Source organism: Plutella xylostella, chromosome 15, assembly GCF_932276165.1.
Source record: "Plutella xylostella chromosome 15, ilPluXylo3.1, whole genome shotgun sequence".
Taxonomy (NCBI): domain Eukaryota; kingdom Metazoa; phylum Arthropoda; class Insecta; order Lepidoptera; family Plutellidae; genus Plutella; species Plutella xylostella.
Genome location: NC_063995.1, coordinates 11,935,462 through 11,960,471, shown reverse-complemented (window position 1 = coordinate 11,960,471; position 25,010 = coordinate 11,935,462). Strand labels below are relative to the sequence as shown.

Below are 25,010 nucleotides of genomic sequence, written 5' to 3'. Positions count from 1 at the left end.
ACGGTACTTTTCGGACGACTTTTTTTATAACCAAATAAAGTGATACCTAAATCTTATTTTAAAGGAACATCGTATGATTTTGTCAATTAATAAAAACTATATTTGTCTCGCTCACTCTCCAAGCCTCGCAGTAGGTCCCGGCAGCGCTGCGGGCCGCGCTTGGCCGCCCCGCCGGTGATAGTGGTGGAAGAAATTTTGGTGGGAAGTGAGTGGGGTGCGCCGGCGCAGCGCCAGTGCCCACCACGCGCGGCCCGCGCCCGGACTGTCAGTGCAGTGAATGTGAACCGTAGACTACCACCGAAATATCCACTATTATTCCCCGCGCGCGCCCAACAGTGACCCAGAACCTCAATACAAAGTGTACGTTTGAAAAATTATAAAAAAAATACACGACGGGATTTTGCTCTATTTAAGAATTTCCCCGTTGTTAAATAGTGCAAAAAAACTTTGTGTGTTTTGGGATAAATGTAATTGGCATTCGCAATGGAGTGACGTGAGTTCGGACCGACAGTGACGAGTGCGGCAGGACGCCCCGTGGACGCCGAGCCTTATATATTTTTTCTTTTATATTTTTTCTCTATCCTCCTTGTAAATAATCGAGTTATGTTTGTATAATTCAATTATTTATGCCAATCACATTAGTTCCTTATTTTTGCTAATCCAACGCTTTTTATTTTTTTACTAACAGCATGTCTATATTTTATTGGCATTTTTTCATAACCTGTAGTCAGAATACCGATATTTGAGTAAAGTAGGGCTTATTTAATGAGCGGCCTAACGAGGCTCGGTTTGGGCCGTGACAGGTTTTTTTACAGTTTTAACGGCGGCGGCCGCGGCGCGACACCAATATTTAAATACCTTTGTTTTTTCACGTTCAGAGAAAAACTGAACATCGATTGGGAAAATTCTGATGAACTAAAAAGTTTTTTTGGTGTTGTAGCATAAAATAATTAAAAAAAAAACAGCTAGGTGAATGTTGTAAATTCAAATTCTTTTACATTTTATTATCAGTAACTTATTGTAAGACAGTTTTTAAGCTATCTTATTTTATTTTTTTTATCTCTTATTACAATTACACTCTTGGATCAGGTTTTACATGAGGCGGACTAACCAAAACGAATGTAGGTCACACAGAGTACCTATTCAAATTATGTCCCACTTTCCGCGTCTCTAACAAATTCCATGCGAAGTCGAATTTGACTAACAATCTAGAGTGTTCACTTGTTAACCAGATCCCGGTCGCGACTGAGCCGCTGTTTGTACATTGTTTCTAGTGTCCCTCCTTGCCGACTTGACCTCTTCCTTCCGTGTCCGTGTTGAAGGTCCGCCCGCCCCCGCGCTCGTTCCCGGGAACAGTTGACGATCGGGATATATCGCTCGCTCTGGACTGATCATGTGCTATTTGTTTCGGATGTGACACTGACCGAGCGTCTGCTCTTTTTATTGGAACTTGACTCTTCTTGGCAGGTGAGTTTTTGATTTTTGATAATTGACTCTAACTTCGTAATCATTGTCGACTACGCCAAAAAGTTACAGAAGTTAATGAACAATGTGTAACTGTAAAGACCATTTGGAACTGACGCCTCGACCACTAAAAATTAACGGCCAGGCACTTATCCACCATCGAGAACAAGTACCGAACCTATCTCAAATAGCGATCCCATGATACTACATTGAGCTGCAGCACATTAAGATACGATCTTGCCAGCCTCCTGACCCACAGAGTAGCATGCTGCTCGCTACATCATGCAGCTTTATCCTCTGTGGCAGCATGTTGATACAACTGGCTACATACAGCCCGGTGACCCACAAAGCTACGAGGCATGCTCGCGGCTCGCTGGCTGCGCCCGGCGGCGGCGCCCACGCGATGCCTCTTGCTGGTTATGAATACCTGGTACTGTTTATCCACTTGCGATGGATGCTAATGTGGAGGTGAAGTTTGTGCATGCTTGTTTGAGTGTTTGATTTGGCTTGGAATTGAAATGCGTATTCTGAATGAATTGTTACTTGGAAAAAGATTGACACTCACATATTATTAAAGATAGTACGTATATGTATACCATAATGCTTCAGTACTCAAGGATATTTTTTTCAATTTTAATGCCCTTGCATCTATGTGTACCTATTCATAATTTTAGATCAATTCCAGTGGTTTGGACTTTCATTAATTGACCAGCTTTAAAATAGGATTATGTATTTTGTCTCAAGATCTGATAAATCGATTCATACTCTTATGGCCGGTAGTAAACTGAATAATATGCTGAATTCGGTAGACTTATGGAAAACTCTCGTAATTTCAACATAGTAACTACTAAAACGCATAATCAAGAAATGATTATTAAGTCAATATAAACAAACAATTATACTATGCTCTAAATAGAAAACTAAGAATAACTGAGTACATCAATGCCTATCATTATAATACACTCGCGAACAATGAAAAAGTTCCACCTGCCATGGTCGTTCCGTATGTCACTGGAACCTTTTCATTTCTAGGATTATATGTATAGTATGCTGTGTCTTTCAGGGGGTTACTTATGCCCTTAAGTTTGACTAAGATTATTCTTGTTAAGCTAAAAGCGGCAGTATGTCTTATATCGAATTAGAATAAACGTTTATTGTATATGAAAAGCTACTCATACAACATACGCTATGCCATAATCTTACCAAAGTATAACCAATTTACAATTTGTTGCATTATCCATACAGAAACTCGAAACTAGCTCCAAACCCATAACATAACCTAGCATAGATCAAGATCAGCCACACCACACATCCGCGAAATGCCAACAAGTTCCCTCCAGCCTCACCACGTGACCGCGAGCCAGCTCCGTGATCTCGGCCTAGCGCCCGTGGCTCTATCACTGACACATTTACTGGAGGGGACGCGGGGGGGCGCGGGGAACTTTCACTTGTAGAGATGCGGCTGGCAATGACCATGCGAATTGCACAACTATAGGTACACCTATATACTGGATACACGCACACATGACCAATAGTTGGTGTTTAGTTTTGTTTTTGTTGTGGTGTGAGTAGAAATGCATTTCTAGGCGTGGCGGCCACAAAGGGCGTGTGTTTGTAGTTGACACAGTTAACTATAGATTTTTCATTGATATTACAGATGACTGATAGAACGCAAAGTTTTATTTCGGTACGTATAATTTTTTAAAAAGCTAAGTCGTAAAAAAATATACTTCGTACATATTAAATCACATCAAACTCTAATCGTAATAAAATGTTTTTTTAAATAATTGCCTATCTAATGTTACCTCAACAAGTTCATGAAATATCTGTAGTATCGCCGCTTATCATCCAAACATTACGAGGTAAATACCGCTCAAGGATGTAAAAGGGACGCGTCAATTTACGTTTCCGATTTACCGTTACTCAATAAGTTCGGTTCAAATGATTCATAAATGTCGGATTCTGCAGAGAAAAGGAAAACGAACGAAAATATTCATTCACAAGTGTAAAGGAATCGTTATGACTCTTATGACATAGTCGTCGTCATCTTAAGAAGATAACCTCTTTCAAAAGTTACTCAGCAACGTTAAGTGACAAACTTAGCCTCTTTAAATCTTGAAAGCCTTCGATTATTATGAATTAATTAGGTAGGTATTTATCGTACCGATTGAAAATACTGTGTATAGGTTTTTTTGCAGTTAACGGATAGCCATAAATATAGATGCTATTGGGAAGGTTAGGTATATCTCATCAGTCCAGTGATCCATCACGCAGCCAGACGGTGTTCTCTAGAAGTGGTCGGGGGCTGCACCCGCGCACGCGACGCGCGACGCTATTGGTCAGCGCGGAGAAAGCGCCGCCGTACCTAACTGCAGCTAACAGTTGATTGGCGGATTTCAAATAATCCTTGAGAAGGTCACGTTTTACTATTTTAAAGAAATGTGTAAGTACTTTACGTATAACTATCGTTTATTATATTTTTCGTGACTTGTACCTTGGACAAACATATTTTGGCGGGCTTCTAGCTTTTCATTTAAAACCGTTTAAAATTGAATGTATTATTGACAATTAAAAAAAACATAAATTTGTCAACACCATCAATATAAACGTTCAATAAATTATACGGTAGGTACTCAAATAAAGTGTCAATAAACATCAGTCCATCCCACTCGTGCGTCTTGGCATCGGAAAAACAAGAAAACTGGTTGTGTCGCTGTCGGCCATTTTCCATAGAGTCTCGTCACGAGAGAAAGCCGCCGCCGCCGCCGCCGCCGCCGCGCACTAGACCTACTTCTGGGGGGTCACTCTATATAGCTAAACACTAAGTTTCTTAGCGCTACTACGCGGGCCACGACTTTATCTCGTATTGTGCACGTGTTGATTGCACGACAGCTCTCGTTCGTTAGTTTTTCGTTAGTATAGAGTAACCCCCTTGCGCTTGCGCACCGCCACCACTCAATGAACCTATTCTGCGACCACCTTCAGACGTACGCTGAATGGAGCATAACTATTTGCTAATAAGATAGTGTAAACAAGCTTTCTTATTTGAAGCGTGTGAGGGTCACAAAAATATTTTTAGCATAGGTAATTGTAAAATATAGCATCAGCATTATGACAGCTGACAAATCCATACATTTTATTTGTGTTTTGTTTATTTTCAAGCGAAAACGTTTTTTTGAATAACAAAACACCGAAATACCCACGTTAAGAAGACGTAGTAGGTAGTCTATCTGGCTAGTTAACTGAGAACTGGTAGTTGTGAGACCTTTACACTAGTGAACCACTTCTACGCGCGAGTGTACTGCGCAGTCGACAACTTTCTTTTCTGCAAACAACCCGCAGTAGTCTACAACATAATCCAACGACTGCAAGATTTCTAGCCAATATTTTATACTTCGATATTTTTTAAGAAATAAATTCAATATTGTAGGGTACATATGTACACTAGAATATTTTCCTAAGGTTTTCCTATGGAAATCCCAGCATAAGCAAGCATAATAATAATAGTTATTATAAAGATATTCAGTTTCTTAACTATGTCTACTCGAAACACTGCAAACCTGACATATTATGCTACTTAGCTTTTGAAATATATCCAGGTACGTAAAAAACCTTTATTCTTTGCGTGTTGAAAGAAGAAAAAGTAACACATACCAATTTCTTATTAACAAAAATTTACTTGACAAAACAAGTAAGAAAATTTTCAAGTTCGCGCGCGCGTTGATGTCTAATGTATGAGAGTCTCGCCGCGCGGCACAGACGTATGTTACACCACTTTATTGTCGCCTCGCACTGACTGTTCAATTTCTTTTGTTCTTTATTATACTATAAAATATATTCATATTTAACATAAACGTAATGGAAAGTTATATAACCGGAATTAACCCCAAAAAGAGGTTCTATATAAAGAATGGGCTGCGTGACAAAAGCTATTACCAAAAATATCTTATTATATACCATCTGAAATGAAATTACTCTGCATTCAATATGGAATAAAAAAAACCTTCCATACGGGCGGACAATAAGGTTGTTTAAGTGCACATGTTACCAAAATATGCCGCGAAAGGCTTTCCCATGCCAGAGAGGCTCCGAACAACGCCGCCGTCGCATCTGTCGCCTCACCCCTTCAATCATTCAATATTTGAACGGATATTGTAATATCGACAGGAACAATGATTTTTTTGTACATGTTATAAATGTTTTGGTTGCCTTGTTTAAGGATATAATATGTACGTACGGTCGTAAATACTGTTTTTACTAGTAAAAGCGTTATAAAATGTGTTGTTCTACGTTGAGGTAGTATTTTTAATCTTTTGAGTTCGGATGCCCCAAGTTAAAAAAAAAACTTAGTTTTACGTGATCTTTGACTTAGAGCTTCATAATGTTTCTAATACATAAATACGAGTACGATAAATTACTAATATAAAAACCAAAGAGTGCTATTATTTATTTTACTAGTGATGAGTTTTCTTACCGATTCGTCACTTATTTAATATTATCAAATATATTTATTATAAAAACTTCCTTTACCATCGAAAACATGTAAACATGATTAATAGCCAATTTAACACACAATATTTTCTATCACAACAACATGTCATTAACCAATACTTTTTAACGATGTGGGGATCTTTTACAAAAAAGTCTCGTTGATAGAAAAACACCGGAAAGGCGTCCATATATTAGACCATAATAAATAGGTTGAGACTATAAATAGTTTTGAACTAACAAACATGCTACTTATGGTATACTGGCAGATGTTGATGTAACTTTACTTTCATAAATAAATAAAACTTTATCTCAAACCTAAAAATAAGAAATATTATAGATGCCTCGATAGTATAGTACAGGTTTATACGGAGCCTGGCAACCAACTAAATTATATTGTAAGGAATTCATAATATTATGTATATTCATCACATTATGTGCTTATATACTCCGCGAAAAATTTAGGTTGAGGAGAGTGAGTGTACTTTATTTAATCTAAATCCTTTTGTGCCAGCACAATTTACGGAAATTAGTACTCAGTATCTATGTAAATGTAAGCGTGATGAACACGGATCCAACCCTATCAGGTTGCCTGCACTTGATCGCCGACATCCGGTGAACTATTGATCCGATTTCCGTTCCGGTCCGGATCTAGCGAGTGTAAACACCCCATTATTACCGCTGTCGGGATAATCGCAGTTTTTGCCCCGTCCCCGGGAGAGGGTTGAGATGACTAGCGTGCGTGGGAATAGGGTAGTGGGTTATTTTTTGTGGTTGTTTGTGATCGAATTTGATACGATTGTCATGCAGGTGCATTAACTCTTTGCTTAGGTATTTTTATCTTACGTAGGTACATACAATAATGATTATAATTGTTTTATGACAAAGTTTATCATCATCATTTATGCATCCATATGCTTTAATACGATTCACGAACATAGAATTGTATAAATCTCCCGTTCTTCATTTCATTCAAGTCCAGTCCCCAACAAGAGGAATCAAACTCGCATCGAGACCTCAGACAAGGACCGACCCATACGAGTGAGAGGGACAGAAGCGGGCAACGTCCTGATTTGTCAATAAACTTGACCTACATATTTCCTCATTCAATAGGATGTTTTGTTGCCAGCATTCGGCATTCTTTCCCATAGAATGAAACCCTTTGAATTCGCGTGTTGTGATGAAGATGCTGACTGCATCTGTAGCTTTTGTTGATTTTTTATACAGTTATTGTTAAGATTTCTGAAATGGAAGTTAATTTACTTATCAATGAGTGAGCTTATTGTCGATGATACTTTTGTGAACCTGCCTGTTGTAGTAAAATACTCCATGTATTTGCAGTTTTAATACAGTACAACAGGAACAGTGAATCACATAGAAATCAGCACTTCTGCTGAGTATTGTAAAATGTAATTACTAATTTCGTAATTTTTCATAACTACAATATTTTTTTTGAAATATTATTTTTTATGATTACATTACTTCATTCATCATTCATCACCGAAAGCACTCTTCGTCCACTAAAATATATTTATCACGGCAGGGCCGTTATTTTCAGTAGCTACTCTAGCAGTAAAATTATGTTTAATTTGTTAATTTGTAAAACGAGTTTCTGTATTGTAGTTATTATGAAGCTTACAGCTTACAAGGGCAATTATATGTACGCAGGTATGAGACGAGCTGCAGTGTGAGTCGGTCACCCGCCGCCAAGCTTCGCTGCCTCTATTTAAAAGCCTGTTATTAACTTGTATTTATACAGTATTTAAAGTATAATTTGGAAGAATTTCACGTTAAAAATTTATGTTTTAGTCGGTACTATTATGACCTTCCAATTGCTGTAGCATAAGATTAACATTCATGAAGAATGTGTCCCTATCACTGTAGGTTTTCATAAAAAAAACATAGTAAATTAATGTGTCTTAATTTTTTCTTATTTTTTTATGTAAGTACTTATGCTCTAGCCCAAAACAAGCAATACTATAACATATCTCTACTCTATGCAATGCAGAATAGTATTTATTATATTATCAGTGAGTATACAAAATTCAACAATTTGGTTACACGCACGAGACTCGCGTCGAGTCCTCGACTCCTCGAGCCTCGAGTAACGGTAGAAGTAGTTTTGAATTTGGAGTCACTCCAAATTGGAGGCCCACCTCCCCGCCCGGGCGAGCCATGGCCACACGGAGGCTTTTATTTCATTCTTGACCGGTATTATGTGTAAATTATGTATAATCTCAAAATTTACAATAGGTGGACTTAAAGATAAACTTTTCTCTACCAGTTACGTCATATAGGTGTTTTTAATTTATCTGACTTTTCTAAATAAAACAACATTTTTAACCAGTACTTAAAAACTAAAATTTATACCCACATATATGTATTTAGGTATAACTCCAAAACCTCTTAAAACCAATGAAGGAAACATAGTAAACAACGATATATTAAATATTTCATACAATTCAAGTTAGACAAGTCTCTAAGAACTCGTGTAATAAATGCATCTAGAGCGGCTACCGACAAACAGAAAGACAAACGCATCTCTACTTTGTAATGTCTCCTATCTTCTTTGGAAAACATTTAGGGTCTGTTTCACAATGTCTGGTTAGTGGCTACCTGACGGATAAAATACATGCTGTCACTCTCTGTTATTATTTTTAAGACAGTGACAGCATGTATTTTATCCGACAGGTAGCGACTAACCAGACATTGTGAAACAGGGGCTTAGACTGTGGAATTTTAGCGCCATATGATAATGATAACTGACCGCACGGTAAATTTAAATTCTAATGTATGCTTTTGATGAGTATAAATACTATGAAAAGATTCAAATAGTTAATCAAGGTTAAAGGTAGGCTGTTTCAGAATGAAGGAAATAGGCCCGTTTTAAACGTGTATAAGTTCTTACTACATATAAACCATTTTGATTGTTTTCGCCGAAAATATTCATACTTACAGCAACATGAAAAGTTTTACATATTATACTTAAAATGATTTACAATAGAATAATGCATCTACAACTCTATGTGCAGATAGCATTAATTTAAATTGAATGTGTAACGCCTCATCTCTTATCCGTGACACACAATTAATCCGCACTCTCCGCATCTCCCCCTAGATGCGCTGTTATATGCAAACGTTTTCCACCTATTTGTCGTTACTTTGTTGCTACGTGTGTGGACGCACACACACACACGCACATACACATAGTCACGCACACACTGACTTGACCACGTGTGGAACAGTTACTCGTGACGTCACGCCGGCTAACTGATCGCACGCTCCACCGGGCAAGGCCGCGGGTTCTATAGCAGGTTGGACTAAAATAATCTCTATGTTGGGGGGTTACGAGTGAATAGCAGAGCTGGGGAAAATTAATGAACGTGCCTTAAGCGGATGGATGTTTAATTATATTGCCTATTTTGATACACATTTTTCAACTTAACAGCCGTTGTTCTACGTAGCAAAAACTATTCTGCAATTTTCAGTCCCACAAACCAAATTTCAGGATTTTTTCTTTTAAAATGGCCTTGTATTTGTGCCCGTAAGGTCCCGTAGCTCAGTGCCCGTCCCGTTGTAGTGACGTCATGGAGTAACTGCGCGCCGCGCCTGGCCGCGCCGCCAACGGGAGTGCCGCTCGGCCGCGCTGGACACGCTACCCAGCGCAATTAGGATGGTCGTCGGAAAAGTGGACCGTTTTATTTGGTCGGTTAATGGTGTTGTTTTGTTTGGTGAACGATTGGTAGGTGGAAAATTTTCAGAGGACTTGTCTCGAAGTACTTAATTTGCTACTGCAATCGAAGATAACAACTAAAACAAAGCCATAACGCCATTGCCGGTGGCAACAACAGCTCAATTCGCAACAACTTTTATTTTTACGACAACGGAACGGAAACGGTTCTCAAGACATTAACACCCAAAACTTCAACTTGTCCCAAATCCCAGGCATTCACGTTCCGACGTGTGAGCGGCGTAGGCTGCACTTGACTTTGGATCGAGGTTTCGCGGTCACAGGCGCCGGAGGGGGTGCTACGGCAGTGGGCAGGGGGGGAGGCGTCTCTAAAAGTGAAACGCAGCGATTCGCGCTGATTCATAGACAAGACAAATGGATAATTTGTCCACAGATTAGTTCTGCCTTGTTCTGAGCGTGAGCTTTGTGGTGCGTTGGTGCTGGTAATAGCCTGCTATAATGCGTCTTTATTGTCATGTTCTTATCGATCATTAGATAATTAATTGAATTTTTATACAATGAAAAGTATTAAAGAATCATAATTGTTCAAGTTCCACAGTTTGGTGGTACAGATGGCTAATGTTTCTGAGCCTCGGTTGCTATCGAGTTGTAAATCAAATTTTAATAAACAGTTGTTTGAGCTGCGCGGCTAGAGTCCATGAAAACGTTGTTTTTATTAGTCGAGTTCTGTTATCTTTGGAGTTGTAAAAGAAATGTTATGTTTTACTGCAACCTGCGTAGTTTTCAGGTTAATTTGAAGACGTGCAAGTCATATTTGCTTTCTAGTTTTGTATTTTTTATATTTCAACACGAAAAGGAGCTATAGACTTACCCCCTTATTCATAGAGAAGTTACAATACGTTTTAACTAATAAACTGTTTTGTCCCTCTCCGACAAAGAACAATTTGTTTCTTGACAGAGAGGGACAAAACAGTTTATTAGTTAAAACGTATTGTAACTTTTCTATGAATAAGGGGGTTAGACATCAATGGGCTATCTGTTATTAAAAGACTGAATGCGTATGTATTGTTTACCAAGGCATTCATTTCTTTGATCTCATCAAACATATACCTGAGAACAAAACCTGCCAACACAAGCCAACTATACGAGAGAACATCGTTTAAACTGGACACCCCTGCCAGTCTCTCAGGCTCGGCGGCCGGCTAAGAGAGGTCGCTCTATATCACGAAAAATGAACTTTTATAGCTCTGCTGCGCAAGCCACGACTCTATCTCGTTCTATTAAACATACCGATTGCACGACAGCTCTCGTTCATTCGTTTTTCGTCAGTATAGAGTAACCCTCCAGAGCCGAATTTCGGAGGTCGCTTCAGATTGGGGTCATGCACCCCGGCGCGGTCAGTGCCGCCGCCGCCGGGAACCAGTCGGGGGCTCGCCAGGACCCGGCTAACGGTCCGCGCCACACAGACGTTCCTTTTTTGAAAATGATGAGATAATTTATCGGAGATCGTTGAGATTATGGCTTCGATTTCCGATGGCAGCTGCGGTAGTGGATTAAATGATTCTTTATAAGCCTGTGGTTTATGGTTAAAGCTTTATATGCTTGTTACTGAGGAAAAGGACTAGGTATACAGGTCGTTCATATTATTTATTGAACAGTTGGATCAGTCGTATGATTAAGCGAACATAAAAATGAATTCCGTTAGCCATCGAGTAACAATAAACATTAAATAGTTCGCGCAAACACAATGTGCTGATAATTGAAAAGCTGACCTCCACCTGCGACCCGCACTTCATTTGATATCAAATATCAAACTTACAATAGCGAAATTATCATCTTCATTGATCATTACTTCTTTTATATTGCACAACGTATTGGGATCACAGAAGTAGGCTCCACTAGTAGGTCTGAAATAGCTTTTACAAGGAACTTTTGCTTCGTTATACAGTAGTTACTACACTATAATTGATTAGTAAAGAATTCCTCTGTGATTTTATCGACATACTAATCGTTATCATCATAAGAAGATCAAGGTCACCCAAATATAATAATAATAAGGGACATGGAATAAACCTCGAAATAATGAGAGAAAATCAAAGAAAACGAACAATAATGATATGTGGGGACATCTCACACACCGCCATCCGACCTCAGGCTAGGTCTGCCTAACACCTAAAATATCTACACAGATACATATATATAATACATATTTGTCTATTAGAGCACATAGGCTTTAATAATTCATTTGGGTAAATGAAATATACATTACGATGTAAATAAAATTATAACATAACAAAACAATACCACGTTGTAGTATTTCCACCTTGCAAGGTGGCACAGTAGTTACGTAGCTGTATACCTACTACATATCATATGTCATAAGGCCCTCCTTTGGGCTTAAACAGGACTCGAAAAAAAATACAAACCGAGACACAAAACCATAATACATAAAATATCAATAAAATCATTTAATCCGAGGTATTAAACCATGTTGTACCCATTAAAAAGTTATTAATTTATGAATAGGATGTGTTAAAACATAAGTACTTTGTACTTTGCATATAAATGAAACTTGTCCTCACCAAGTAACTAACTTGTAGGTTGTAGTTATGACGGCATTTGAAGGCTGTAATTGTGAAAATTCCGTTAGCACTTATCAGGCTACATCCAATACAATATCAAACGTCATATTCAGTGGGCGCTGGTTCTCAAACCCGCAAGGGCTAAGTTTGAAGTGCCAATGAATACAAGAACAATAATATATAACACCCATAATTTATTAGTGCGTATAAATAGAGTACTATAAAAAGTTAAATATTTTTTATAACTTAACTACCAATATCCAGGTTTTATAATTAAACAATACACTGTAGGATATTGGTTTCCTGCAATACATGAGGTATATTGCCATTACCTAGATACAACTTACAGTTTTATTTTTGTAACTATAAATATTATACACAGTCTCTCTCTCTCATATAAATATTTTGTATTCAATAACATGTGTACTTAAATTAAACATTTGCTTTACAAGTTGGTTTCCTTGTTCACAGGTGGTGTGTGAATGGAGCACAGTTTGAAGACCACTGGTGTACAATAACAGGTAGGTACCATCACCGTTACATGGGTCCTACTGTACTATGCATTATTGCTACTTTGTAAACGAACTCTTTCATATACTGCTGGTCATTCCGAGTCAATTCTGAAGGCGAGCCATCAATACGCCGGTGTGATTAGATGATTGCTGCGGCAAACACTTTGATATCATATTTGAAATTGACATTTGGTTATTTGCAAAATGATTTGAAGGTTGTGTGATTGTTGATGAAGTATAAGCATTGTTCGGAAGTTGGGCCTGTAGCAAGTTCGTTATTGAAGACATTGATCTTTGCGCTTATTTAAAGTGGTAACATCAGCTGTGCTCTTTTCCATATAATATTAGGACGTTTATGTATATCTATCAGTTACTTAAATCTACTTATCAGAATCTCTATTTAGTTTTCGCCTAAATCAAATTGTTTATCATGGCTCGTTACAATATGATTTGTTAGCTGTACTAACGGTAAAAAAGCAAAAATGAAGATGACATCACATGGAATCATCTTTTTGTGACGCAAATATATAAAAAAAACTATTTAAAAAGCTTGTTCCGGCGCGTAGTGAACAATAACGGTCCGGCCGGTGTGGGTGACCCACATTTTTTGCATGTCTGAACCGCGCCGGTGAACACACAGGTGTGGGAGGCCCTTTTTGTGGAAGCCCACGGCTTTTTTGGCAACTTCAAAGGTGGATGGGACAGTTATCTGGTCTGTTTTTAAATAGTACTTTGAGTGCCTGTTTCGCCATGTTGTTAACTTTAAAGTTATTATATTATGACGTGTGATAAATATCCTTGTTCTCGCTGGCGCTGTTTAAATTATAATTTGAGAGAGTATCAGCAAGATTACTATCCCAAAGTTTATGTAGACTTTGTGAAACACTCATCATTTTCCACTTTGCATGATTTGTAATGTTACTTTACGAAGAAAACTGAGATCTGAATCTGACAGTAAACTTTTATTTATAGACAAAAGAAGCGGAACATTCTAATCTTATTTAAAGGTTCATAAAAATAAACGTCTCAATTACTAGTAAGTTTGTGAACCGGCTCTGCCCGGCGCAGCCTCGCTGCTCAACCACTGCGCCACTACTCTATTTACATAAATTAATACTTTATAAGTGCAATTTAAAAATCGGGACCAACGGCTTCATACTTCTAAAGATATTAATTGCATAGAGTGTTAAATTGCTGCTATCTGACGTATCGGGATCTATAGATCAATGATCAAGTTATCAATATTTTATCGGAGGAAGTTTCTCATGATATGGGTTATCCAGTTATAATTATATTTCATAGGCCCAGCACTAGTAAAAGTTACTGTTATGTGCACGAAGATAAAAAGGCTGATTTATTCAGTAAGTAACAAACAAAACTATAAAAAAATTAATATTACTCATATTTAATTAGTACCTAAGTAATTACTCAATATTTTAGCCATACTTCCCGATAACGATACAAGTTAAAAAAGATGTACTTCAGAAAATGTCTAAACTACTTTGACATCGATGCGAATTGTAATATAGAATATCGATGTCGGCGTCGCGATACAATCACATCGCGAGTCAGATCTAAACTGCGAGGCGATTGGCTGTCATCACATCTCTGCTTAATGGAGATCAGAGGAGATTGGACTCTACAATTAAGACGAAGGCGATGGTGATGCAGATAGCAGCTGGAGAAGTGCCAGTCAATGATACAGATATTGATACTATGAGCAATAATTAGTAGTTGCTCACCTATTATTCTTTTCGTTGCTATTATTTTTTGTTAGGGGTTTTTATTGTGTAGTGTTTATGTATAAATGTCTTGTGTATGCTTACAAGTATGTACGTTTGTAATCCCAAATATACAGATACAACACAGTAAAGCTAACTTGTATACTTTTTGCCACAGTGAAAAAAAAATATAAATCAAGATTCATACAAATGAAAAAAAAAACGAAAAAAAAATGCAACGCAACATTTCCAGCCATTACGCACACCTAGGAGTGAACATCAATCTCTGTGATACCTGTTGGCCCACTTCCACTGATAAACGGCTAGATATTATTGGAGAACTCCTCTAATTGCGCTCGTATCATACACAATTACCCGCGCCTGGGGGGTTACTCTATGCTGACGAACAACTAACGAACCAGAGCTGTCGTGCAATCGGCACGTTTAATACAACAAGATAGAGTCATGGCGCAGCAGCGCTCTGAAACTTAGTTTTTCGTTATATAGAGTGACCCCCCTGTGGCTGCATTCCTCCATAGTCTATGCTCGCTGCACACAGAATATGATATGCATCTCGTTTGGTTGTTGCTCTGTGGACTTGCACTATGATTAGGCGCAGTTCCGACCTAATGTTAGTGTGTTGTGTATGTTGTATGGTTTGTGTAGCATTTTTTGGTTTAAATATATAATTATGCGTAAATTTATCGTCAAATTTTCCTTTCTTGGTGTTTTCATACTATGAGCCAATATATCTATGTTGAAGCATACAGTAGTTACAGTCATAAAGGTTTCACTTTGGAAGACTATTTTGTTTTGCACAACTCTGAAACGCTCCTTGCCATTTACGAAGTCAGAAATGTTTTGATGCCATCACCTTTTTTCTTTTGCACAATTTCTGTCAAAAACTGAATATGCGCAAGAAAACGGAAATTTCTATAAGTAGCTCTACTTTACCTCGACTAATACTAAGCGTACCTACCGCCTACAATCGACTAAACAAACGCAAACTCAGCACAATTTTGCAAATACGCGACGCTGCGCACGCGCCGCGCCGTCCCACCACAAAAGAAAGTAGCTTGCGTGCACGCACACACACACACCTCGCACTCACACACATAGAGTCACTCACACACGGACTGAGCCTCATTCACACACAGAGACACACTCACACACGGACTGAGCCTCATTCACACACAGGCAGACACAAGCGCCCGCACTGGGTCAGTGTACCAGGAGCCAAGCGGTGTCCTTTGTATGGAGCTTTGTGAAGCAGACATTTTTGTTTATGTTTATGGCAATTTACACTTGTTGTGTGGAAAATGATCGACCGTTACGGGAGTAGGTATTTTCTGGTATTTATAGGAGATTTATATTTTCACATATTTTAGGAGATTCAACTCTGTATTTTTTTAAATATTGGTGGAATGTAGAGATATATGGTACCTTAAGTGCGAAAAGAAAGTAGAGGAGCAGTTAGCGCCCCCGCGACAAAAGTAAAAGTGCGCTCGGACAGTCACGTGCTGAACTATTGGAAAAGACATTCAATACCAGAATTTCTTTAAAATAAGTAAACAAAAATATGCGGAAAATGGAAAAGATTCTTATTTATTTGTCAAATAAAGCTCTTGGGAATCTATGACTTACGAGTACAATGTCGAGTGCATATAGTTTTTATACCTTAAAATATTTGAAGTAAGTATACTCAAAGATATAATTTCTTAAAATTCACCGCCGAAAAATAAAATTTACTTGTATATGAGAAAAAATAATACGAAACGTGGAAAAGCTATGCCAACTCTAACCTCAGCGTTACGAACGCCGATAATGATTTTCACAAGCTATTTCCCAACAAAAAGAGTTTCATGTACCTACTTATACGCTACATATCCAATTAATTACGTTCGAAACAAAAACGACCTTCATTGGCTAGGGCCGATACAGCGACCGACAGGTCACGGGGACACCTGCACCGCGCACCTTCCCAGCTTATGTACTACAGGTGACCGTACTGTCTGTACTAATAACAATATCAACTCATGAATTAAACCGACATGAAATAGTATAATAGGCGAATTTAAAGTACAGAAGGCGATAAGCTTGTTCCATAGAATCAGATGATCAGAAGCGCCCAGCGCACCCTGTGCAGTCAGCGAATGACGTTCTCAAGGCTTTTTTTATATTTGGCCAGTCCGAAGGCATAAGGCTGAATTTTTCACCACCAGTAGTCTACTTAGCCGCGTTTCGGTTATACGGTTATCTGAAAAAGTAGCTATATAACATCATACACAATCTACATACTAACTCCTTTTTAAAAGTATCTCAATCAGTTTTAATCAACAAACAAAATACCATAAATAGTAATCAAGATTCCATAAAAACGGCCAGTCCCATCCAGCTGACGTGAGTTTGAAAAAGGAACGAAGTCGTCCATTACTCCCCACGTGGACGCGGCAACGACCTCTAGTCCAGCCGGGATCGCCCTCATGGCTATGCAAAGATAGGAGATGTGACGTCATTCATTTTCCATGCTTTACAGGTGCGTTTATTGTCAGGGGCTTTATCATGTTTTCGAATTGAAGTAATATTTACGAAGTAATCAGTATCAAATTCAAAACAGTTTGAATCCGAATATAGGGTGCCAGTATTTGGTCTATAGCAGCCTGCACAAATGCACAGTATGATTGGAAGGAGTCCTGTGCCCCAGCAGTGGTGACGTGACGGGACAAGGTGGTAGATAGTTAGATACTTCTAATTACTATCTACAACTGACGACCTTGTAAAGGTTACTCCCCGGTGTAAACTAGACATAAACATTCAGTACCCTACATTTGCTTTTGCTTAATAAAAAAAAAAATTGAATATCTCCAAACCAAACAAATAATACACAAATTATAACGTATGTAATAGTGTGTACATCGTCTTATGCTTATACCAATATTCTGAAAATATTTTCATGCTAATTGTTGCTTACTGAACTAGGCATTCCTACAATACACATCCACTTTGTCCAGTGTTCGGAGGGATAACCCATAACTGTACAGGAGAGGAGCCCAGCGACGGAACCTTGCGTTAAGCCATTAAAAAAAAGAAGAAAAAAAACTAGGAGGAAAGGACAATGGCCGGGCCGATGACCTAAGATTTCTTTCGTAGGTTTTTTGTGCCAACGCAAATTGAATAATTGATGGCTTTTCGATGTGATCAAAGATCTTTCCGATATTTGTATGTTTGTTTTATTGAATCAACGATGTTGATTCAACATAGAACTGTATGTTATCATTATTTTATACCTACTTGTGTTGAAGTGTTTATCGTTCTTAGTTCGTAAGTCTTTAGAATTTAATTTATAATAGAACAGTTGAATGTTTCGCCCACTACCGTTATCGGTTGAAATTGGTGAATAAATCTGAGTCATACGATTTACATAAATATGTCAAAACTACACTTTTAACAAGCGTTTAACAAATATTTTAAAATGACAAGATAAAATTAACTTTTGTTCCAAATTCAGATAACTGAGTCATTTGCATAACTCTACATTTAGGAAGCATTTGCATAAGTAAACAGTAGAATACTAAAAATAAACCCTTTTAACTGTTGTTTTTTCAGCAGTTAAGTTTTATTATTGTGCATTTCAGTAAACTAGCTATGGTTCTGAAATCTTGATAGAAAGGTTAAATAAGGAATAAATTATCAGTATAATAGGTAATTAGGAAAGATTATCGAAATACGAAAATTTGAGTCGCTTTAATTGATTGTTTTGTAGGTAGCAAGCGTCTAATTAGTTACTTGTCGATACGAAGAAAATTTTCATGTGTCGTTTTTCGAATTAATACTAATAAGTACTTAATAAACAAAATTATATGTTTTATTTATACTGTTTTGTATGTATTAAATTAATAGACAATACGGTACACTCAAATACTAACCTGTAGGTCCCATTAATGCGCCTCTTTGTACACAGTCAGAGCCGAAACGTGTGTCCACATAACTTGCGGCTAACTGTACCCGGTACCTGACGTACGGGACCTTGACAAACACTCTGACCATTTATATTAATATTTTAGGCAATTAGGATCTTTGTCTCCCACCAGATAATTCTCAACCCTATTGTGTGAAACAAAGAGACGGTTTTCAATCACGCCCGCCTGCAGGACTCAAAGGCACCGCTTTTTCGGCACCTTTGAAGTCGGCCTGCGCGGCTTCAGGCAAAATTTTCGGTTATATTTTTTATTGGTGTTGTTCCTACCTACTCGTTGTACTGTTAACTTTGTTTTTGTCTGTGCGGGGTGGTGCAAATAACAGCACCAGCAGTGAGCAGAGCTGATAACACTAACGGTACTGGAAGTACGGTTTCACTTTTCAATAGATAATAAACCCTAAATAGCCTGTCATTATTTCTAGCCCGTATTATTTGAAAACACAGGGTGATAGAGGTAATCAGATGCAAAGCGATTTGCTAGTGCCTCGCTCACCTAATGACATGACTCCGCGGCGCGCTACTGCACAAGTCTCCCGAGGAAAGTGCTACTTACTAAAATCACACTTTCATTTTTGCTGAGGTCCGCCAAATGTCTTGTCGTTTATCTATTATAAGTACATTAGCTTCGTTTATCATCTACTCCGCGTATTCCGACCGCATCCGATCCATAAAGCACTCGTCCCAGTGACCAACTTGCCCCCCCTCTCCCCCTTCCCCCCACGGGGGCCCAAAACGGATTCTTTCAAAAAATCGTATCACGAAATTTAATTTTGAGGGCATCCCACACGCGGCGCCCGTATCGAAAATTTGTCGCGCGCGAGCCGAGACAAAACATACGCACACCAACGAGAGTGAAAGAGACGCTCGACTGAAAGAGGGCCGGCTAACGGTACATTCGATACACGGAAGTATGTCAGTGGCGTAAAGCGTGCTGCCGAAACTAGAAGGCCGTAATCACCGATGTTGATGCGAAGAAATTGCAACCTTGACCTAGAGGCGTACGGTCGGAAGTCGCGCGGGCGGCGTCGATCGAGTTTTCATTTTCACGGCGCTGGTTGTGGACAATAGCGATGTTTGCTTCTGTTCCGAGCGACCAATTGAAACCTACCTCAAGGCTGCAGGCGAGAGCCGCGGGGACTTGTGGGAATATTGCTTTACTATGATAAGGAAATTACACTTAAAACCATCCATACGTATGCCTGATTAGGTGTCACAGCTGATGATGATGATGATGACTAACAACAAGAGCAGCACCACCGCCGTGGTGGCTTTCCCCAGTGTTAGATAAGAAAACGATGCAAAAGTGCTCACGATAGAGGGTTCTTTATTATGAATGGTAATTTACAAAACAAATGAAAAACCTGAAAGCTCTGAAATTTCATAATTTGATCACACCACAACAGATACTATAGATCTCTTACGTCGCAATGGATAGTGGGCACTGGTACCCCTGTTTAAGGAATATCAGTAGAAAATTACCTCCAACTAAAATAAACCTATGGAATATTGAAATACATTCATAATTTAATAAACAATAACTGGAATAGAATTTTACAATTAATTTAAAAATGTGCTCATGTAATTGAATTTTCTGGCCAATGAGTATCGTTTATTCCCAAATCCAATAAATGAGCTATCTAGCAATACCCTGGTTGTAGGCTTTAGCTGTATCTTCCGTAACTACCAGAAAAGTAACGCATTTATTATATACCTACGGGTAAGTAGATACTTAATTATATGGTTTTTAATGTCGATCTAAATTAAGTTTTATGAACCACAATCACAATTTACAATATTAACAACCAATTCTATGTCAAAAAAGAAATCATTTCTCGAGCGAACGAGTTAGCGAAGCGGGTCAATAATATCCGAAATAAAATAGAAAATTTTACTAAAACTTGACAAATCATGGCACGACTTTCGCTGCAGACGTCATCAGAGCGAAAAATTACTACAACCTGTCTCAGATTTAGAGTAATTTTGACAATTCGTAATAAGTGGACATTGAAGCATTTTTGTGATAATGTAAAAATGTCTATGGAATATTACTGAGTTGTTAACATTTCATACCACTGACCAACATTAAAGTGCAGTAACACTCTCATACCCAATAATCTCAACAATACATATTTCACAAATTATTTTCGGCAATCTATGAGGAAATTAGCACAAAAACCAACAAAGGCGCGTAAGTACAGATTTATAAGTTTATCAATATTCCGGCGTCACGTCGGCGCTGCAATCAATCAGCCTGCGCTTTTCAGCATTGCACCACGGACCGCCCCGCCCGCCCCGCGCCGCCCGCGCAACATTCTTTATTCACACTTATTTCGTGAAAAGATCTACCAGCCAAGGCCACAAGCGAGACAAATCAATGTTTTATCACAATTTTTTCAGATCGTTTTTTATCGATATTGCAAATGATTGCGTTGCGTAGCGGCCGTCGCGTGATGCCATCGCCGCCGCCGCTGTAAATTGCGTTTTTATCATTTAGGATTCCTCGTTACGGGAAATACTACTTATTTACCTATATGTTACGCCAAGTCTAATGTGTATAAAGGAGACCATTTATTTATCAGATTACATTTTCACGACTTGGTCTCTGCATAACGTGACAATTCCATAGGAACGGTTGATATTATTTTAAGACGTCGGCACACATTCGTATGCACGAAATTGCGGCGGGCAAGTTAAACTACAGTTAGGCAGTTTCGTTGGGCGTTCTGGGTTCTGGCGAAGTCGAGTGGAGGTAGGCGCACCGGTGGGTAGGCAACCAGGCTAATTGAATTAATTCAATTGCGAATAATATAGCCGCCATTCATAATTTAGGTATCATAATTCAGTTAGAATATCCATTCATTTTTTATGGTCTCTGAACTCTGAAACTCTCTCCGATGGTCTGATGACATTGTTAAGGTGGCCGGTAGACACTGGACTAGACTCGCACAGGACCGGAAGAGGTGGCGTGATAGGGAAGAGGCTTATACCCAGCAGTGGGCAGATACGGGCTGATAATGATGATGATGATGATGATGAACTCTGAAAACTATAAATTGGTTATTTAATTAGATATGAACTATTTTGGATAGTTTTTCTTTTAGTACACCACTAATGAACATTATAATAAATAGTGTGTTTCGTAGGTGGAACAACCAACCAACGAAGTCGTCTTAGGACGACTACGCTAGGAACGTCGGAACAGTGATATAATGTTATTTATTGGTTCTGGATGTGGACATTAAAACAATATCTATGTATATAATGTTCTTAATTATTTCTGTAGTATATAACAAGTTGCTAGCGCCTTATCTCTGTAGATCGGTTAATGAATGTATGCGCGTGCACAGTCACGCGTGAAGTCATGCACTTGCAGCTCATTGGTTGGTAGATCGAATGCAGATTTGACAATATTAAATTTTATCATAATGGACTATGTACGGGTCTTGGATGTGCCCGTAAAATGGCAATAGGCCCGCCCCCTATTACATTGGGACTAAACATAACACTGGCGAAAAGTGGGTGCAGCAATGCACCTCTGCCTACCCCGCAAGGGAGTACAGTAGTACAAGGGGTGAGTGTGTGTGTGTGTGTGTGTGTGTGTGTGTGTGTGTGTGTGTGGACTATGTACATACCTATGGAGTTACATACTTAACTAAATGTTTGTGTTCCTCATGCTAATCTTGAAACATAGTTTCCCTTGCGAACGCATGTCTATAAGCGTGAATGTACTTAGATTATTTAGAGGATAGTGTGGATTTCAGTAGACGTATCTATGCTAGAAATATTTATCTACAAGTTTCTTTAATAATGTTCTAACGCAATAAAGGAACAAACAACAGCCTCTAGTTACGCACACCGATGTTTTTTGTCTCTTATTATTTTATAGATAAAAAATGTCGAGTAAGTTTCAAAACGCGGTTTTGCAAGGAGCGAATATAGGCTTCGGAACAAATAAAAATTGCAGCGCGAGCCCGATGTGCGGTGGAGCATAGCCCCCCCCCCCTCTCGTGCCTCGGCTCATTGCTACTAGTTTACGTTTAATATGTTAAAAATAATGTTATGGAGTTTTGCAAACAGTTTGGCTGAAAACGGTATCTTCTAATTAGGTTTATAATTGGTAAGATCATCTAATCACATTGGTGTATGGAGTCTAAAGAGTCTTTAAATGATCCCGAGTGAGTGTCATTGTCATCCAATAACATGATGTTTTGTTTGTTGCAGATAGCTTGCAGAGTGGCGGCGTCCAAGTATGGAGGGTGCGGAGCCGGGGGCGGGGTGACGGTGAAGCGCAGCATGAAGTGCGGGGGCGCGGGGGGCGGCGGCGGGGGCGGGGGCGGCGACGAGCTGCTGCTGGGCTGCTGGCTGGACAAGGAGCCGTCGCCCGGCGCCGACCTGCTGGCCGAGCTGCTGGCGCCGCCGCCGCTGGCCGAGCTCAAGCCGCTGCCGCCCTTCACCGGCTACACCGGCCACCTGTCCATCAACGGCATCTCCGGCCGCCACTACGGACTCATCTCGCAGCACCAGCCCGAGGAGAACAACAACTACCCCACGCAGAGCGGCTACCACGAGCACGAGGTGTCCTCGTCCACGGCGCCCCCTGCGCCCCCCGCGGCCCCCGCCGCGCCCCCGGACGTCAAGCCGCTGCTGTTCGACAAGTACGCGGCGGACGCGCCCGACTCCTGCGCCGCCGCCGCCGCCGCCGCCTCGCCGCGCAAGCAGCTGTACGATGACCCGCACATGGACATCAGCTCCATCGAGGACATCGCCGCCATCATCGGCTCCGCCATGGCCGACACCACGTCGCCGCCCGACGACCCCGAGCACGGCGACTCGCGCGAGTCCTGGATGGACCTGGAGGCGTGGTTCGGCGGCGCGCAGCACAACGAGAAGATCATCCCGCAGGACCTGGAGGAGTTCATCCCGCCCTCGCCCTCGCCGCAGCACCACTCCCTCGACTTCCACGGCAAGGGCCAGGACTTCTCCAAGACGCAGGAGCTGCTGCACAAGAACATCAGCCAGGCGGGGCTGCAGTCGCTGCTGACGCACGGCTACATGCCGCTGCTCCAGCAGCGCCTGGTGCATGGGCCGCCCGCCAAGCATGAGGCGCCCAGCTCCACGAGCTTCGGCCTCAACGAGATCTCCGCGTCGTCGCCGCCGGGCAACGCCGTGTCCACCACAGACCTGGGCGGCCGCTACGCCGCGCACTACCTGGGCCTCAAGCCCGAGCCGGCGTGCAGCCCCGAGCGCCTGCTGGGCTACGCGCACGCGCACACCACCACGCCCTCCGGCAAGAGCAAGCGCAGCCGCGCCAAGCCCAAGCAGCCGCAGCACGGCGGCCTCAGCTACTCCGCGGCGGCCGAGCTGGGCGGCCTGCTGGGCAAGGAGAAGCCCGTGCACCGCTGCGGCATCTGCAACCGCGGCTTCCTCAACAAGTCCAACATCAAGGTGCACCTGCGCACGCACACCGGCGAGAAGCCCTTCCGCTGCGACGTCTGCGCCAAGGCCTTCCGGCAGAAGGCGCACCTCATCAAGCACCAGCAGATCCACAAGCGCATCGGCCGCGACTGACCGCCCCCCGCGCCCCCCGCGGCCCCCGCGGCCCCCGCGCCCCCGCAGACTGTCCACCGGCTCAAACAAGCATTTCCCTAGTTGTAGTAGTGTGAGTGAGTGTGTGCGGGCGAGAGACTGCTGAAGCTCATCGCTAGGCGTTGTATATGTACTTCAGTAACCGGTGTTATTGTATATTATGTTTATTTGTCTAACTCGTAGCGTAAGGACGTTTCTCGTATATAACTTTCATTAACCCCTCATAGTTTTACACTCCTCCTATGGACAAGTGCAATGTTAACTAGTTTTAAGGTTAGAGTTTTATCGGCGCGCATCGCCGCAGGATTTCATTACACTTTTTGCTGTACATTTGTAGTGGAATAAATAATTAACTATTGTTGCTAGGTTTAATAATCGGCTTCAGTATTCCAGGTCATGTCTGTTTGGACGTCTGCACTGCCGACTGACATGCGCAGTGCAGCGCGTTCGACAAACCCACGTGCGTTTACGTATTTATTTATTTATATCTGCAATAATCAAGTCGATTATAAGAACGTATGTAATTTATAAAATTCCGTTTCAAGTCAGTGAATCAATTACTTAATTCGATTAATTATCTACTTAAGTACAATCTAGAGACGTTCATCACTTAAATACGCATAATTATTGGATGTTACTCATTTATTTTCGTTTTTTATCATGTCACACAAAAAGTACATTTGAATATACATGGATTATTTTGTAGTACTTGTTATAACCTATTCGTATTGTACAATACAATAAACAGGCGTGGACCTGCGAGATATAGAGTGCTATTAAGTCGAGTGTTATCTGCATTTAGTTAGAAATAGAATATTAGCTCTCAGTCTTAGTACATACTAATCAATCTCGCACACGTCTTTAAATACTTACGTTTTCCATGTTTTCGGAAAAACATCATGCACATAATTATAACATAGACTGTTCACTATTTTTGCCTTGAACGTGCAAATTCGTAGCCCGCAGCTCAATTCGTTGAATAGATGA

The 25,010-nt window shown here is 40.3% G+C and overlaps 1 protein-coding gene across 2 annotated transcripts; it reads left to right on the top strand.

Annotated features, from left to right (window-relative positions):
- The first annotated feature begins 220 nt into the window (after positions 1 to 220).
- LOC119691310 (ichor) lies at positions 221 to 24,949 on the top strand. 2 transcript variants are annotated; one of them, XM_038108573.2, is made up of 4 exons: positions 221 to 360; positions 1,275 to 1,467; positions 12,697 to 12,746; positions 22,659 to 24,949. In XM_038108573.2, exon 4 carries the CDS (start codon positions 22,731 to 22,733, stop codon positions 24,003 to 24,005), a length of 1,275 nt encoding a protein of 424 aa, XP_037964501.1. In that variant the 5' UTR covers positions 221 to 360; positions 1,275 to 1,467; positions 12,697 to 12,746; positions 22,659 to 22,730; the 3' UTR covers positions 24,006 to 24,949. The 2 variants fall into 2 exon arrangements, with proteins under 2 accessions (XP_037964501.1, XP_037964500.1); XM_038108572.2 differs by lacking the exon at positions 1,275 to 1,467 and having other exon boundaries at positions 229 to 360.
- Positions 24,950 to 25,010: the final 61 nt, after the last annotated feature.